Source organism: Arachis ipaensis, chromosome B09 (assembly GCF_000816755.2).
Source record: "Arachis ipaensis cultivar K30076 chromosome B09, Araip1.1, whole genome shotgun sequence".
In the NCBI taxonomy this organism is placed as follows: Eukaryota; Viridiplantae; Streptophyta; class Magnoliopsida; order Fabales; family Fabaceae; genus Arachis; species Arachis ipaensis.
In genome coordinates this window covers 1,584,633-1,585,874 of record NC_029793.2, presented here as the reverse complement: position 1 = coordinate 1,585,874, position 1,242 = coordinate 1,584,633, and the positions used below count along the sequence as shown (strand labels likewise).

Sequence of the window (1,242 nt, the reverse complement as noted above, 5' to 3'; positions counted from 1 at the left end):
CTAAATAGATGTTTTTAAATATATTTTTTGAATTTTTTTGTATTACTGATATGGATATTTCTATTTTTTTAAAAATTATATGATTTTTTTTAAATCTTATAATTGGACATTTCTTTTGTTAAGTATTAGGATGTTTTTTTTTTTATATTAAATGGATGTTTTTTTATATAATTTTGCAATTACTCAAAAATAGTCCGTACTCTACCGCTCCTTCTTCCTTGAACAACTCCTAAAACTGAATCAGATTGTACTTTTCGCAAAATTGCACCACCTCCATTAACATCGCAAAATTGTTGGCGAATCCAAAACTAGTAGCACCACCAGGACCAGCCAAGTAACCGTGACTGTTGGCGAGCGACGGCGGCACAAACTCCTCAGCCATGGGGTTCAACTTTGACAAAAGCTCCTCCAAATCCTTCGTCTCCCTCTTATAATTCTCACCACAGTTCTCCCCATTCCTTACCGCATTAATCCCAACATACCCATCAGTATTGACCACCATCTGTTGACCCTGGATACCGTTTCCATCAAACCCATTTCGAATCTGACCCACCTGAACCTTGTAATTACCGTTAGGGATTGATACAACAGTGTTTACACCTCTATCTTGGTTGAATACACCGTTCAAATTCTGATCACCACCACCACCGTTGACAGCACCTCCTCCGCCGCTGCCGCCGCCAGACCTTGCCTTTGATTTCTCCATCTCAGTGGTACGGTGTCCGATGAGACAACACTGTTGTACAAATTTTGACTGGAAGAACCGATTTATAAAAAAGTTTCCTCTTTTTTCTCAGCTTTCAGGTTTTACTTCTTTGGCGGCGAACTTTTTAAGAGAGAGAATTTATGTGTATTATTGTTGGGAGTGTGCAGGTTACTATAGAAGAGAAGGAGAAGGTTTTTATAGTTTTTAATTAGGTTTAATTAATCAGTTTCTAATTATTTAAATTTTAAATTTAAAAAATTTAAAATTAATTATTAATAGTTATAATTAATTGAGTTGTTCAATTCTTGGCTGATTACACACTTGGTTCCTATACTTTTCCTATAATTTATTATGCGTCTAACTTTCACATAATGCATTTTGGACTCTATAAAGGCAACGAAACTCATGTAGAGTTGAGGGTGAGAAATACACACACAAATCAAAAGTACATCTAATTATAAAATAAAAAACAGTATATAGATCTAATTAAAAAAATTATAGACATTTAATTACAAATTTAGTGAAATTATAAAGAT

At 33.9% G+C, this 1,242-nt stretch overlaps 1 protein-coding gene across 1 annotated transcript; it reads right to left on the bottom strand.

Moving 5' to 3' along the window:
- LOC110266239 lies at positions 230–721 on the bottom strand. Its single transcript, XM_021110491.1, has one exon. The coding sequence runs from the start codon at positions 704–706 to the stop codon at positions 230–232; it is 477 nt and encodes a 158-aa protein (XP_020966150.1). The 5' UTR covers positions 707–721.

What these genes read in the sequence shown, in the direction of transcription:
- LOC110266239 (XM_021110491.1), bottom strand. Translation starts at nt 706, where the DNA reads ATGGAGAAATCAAAGGCAAGGTCTGGCGGCGGCAGCGGCGGAGGAGGT.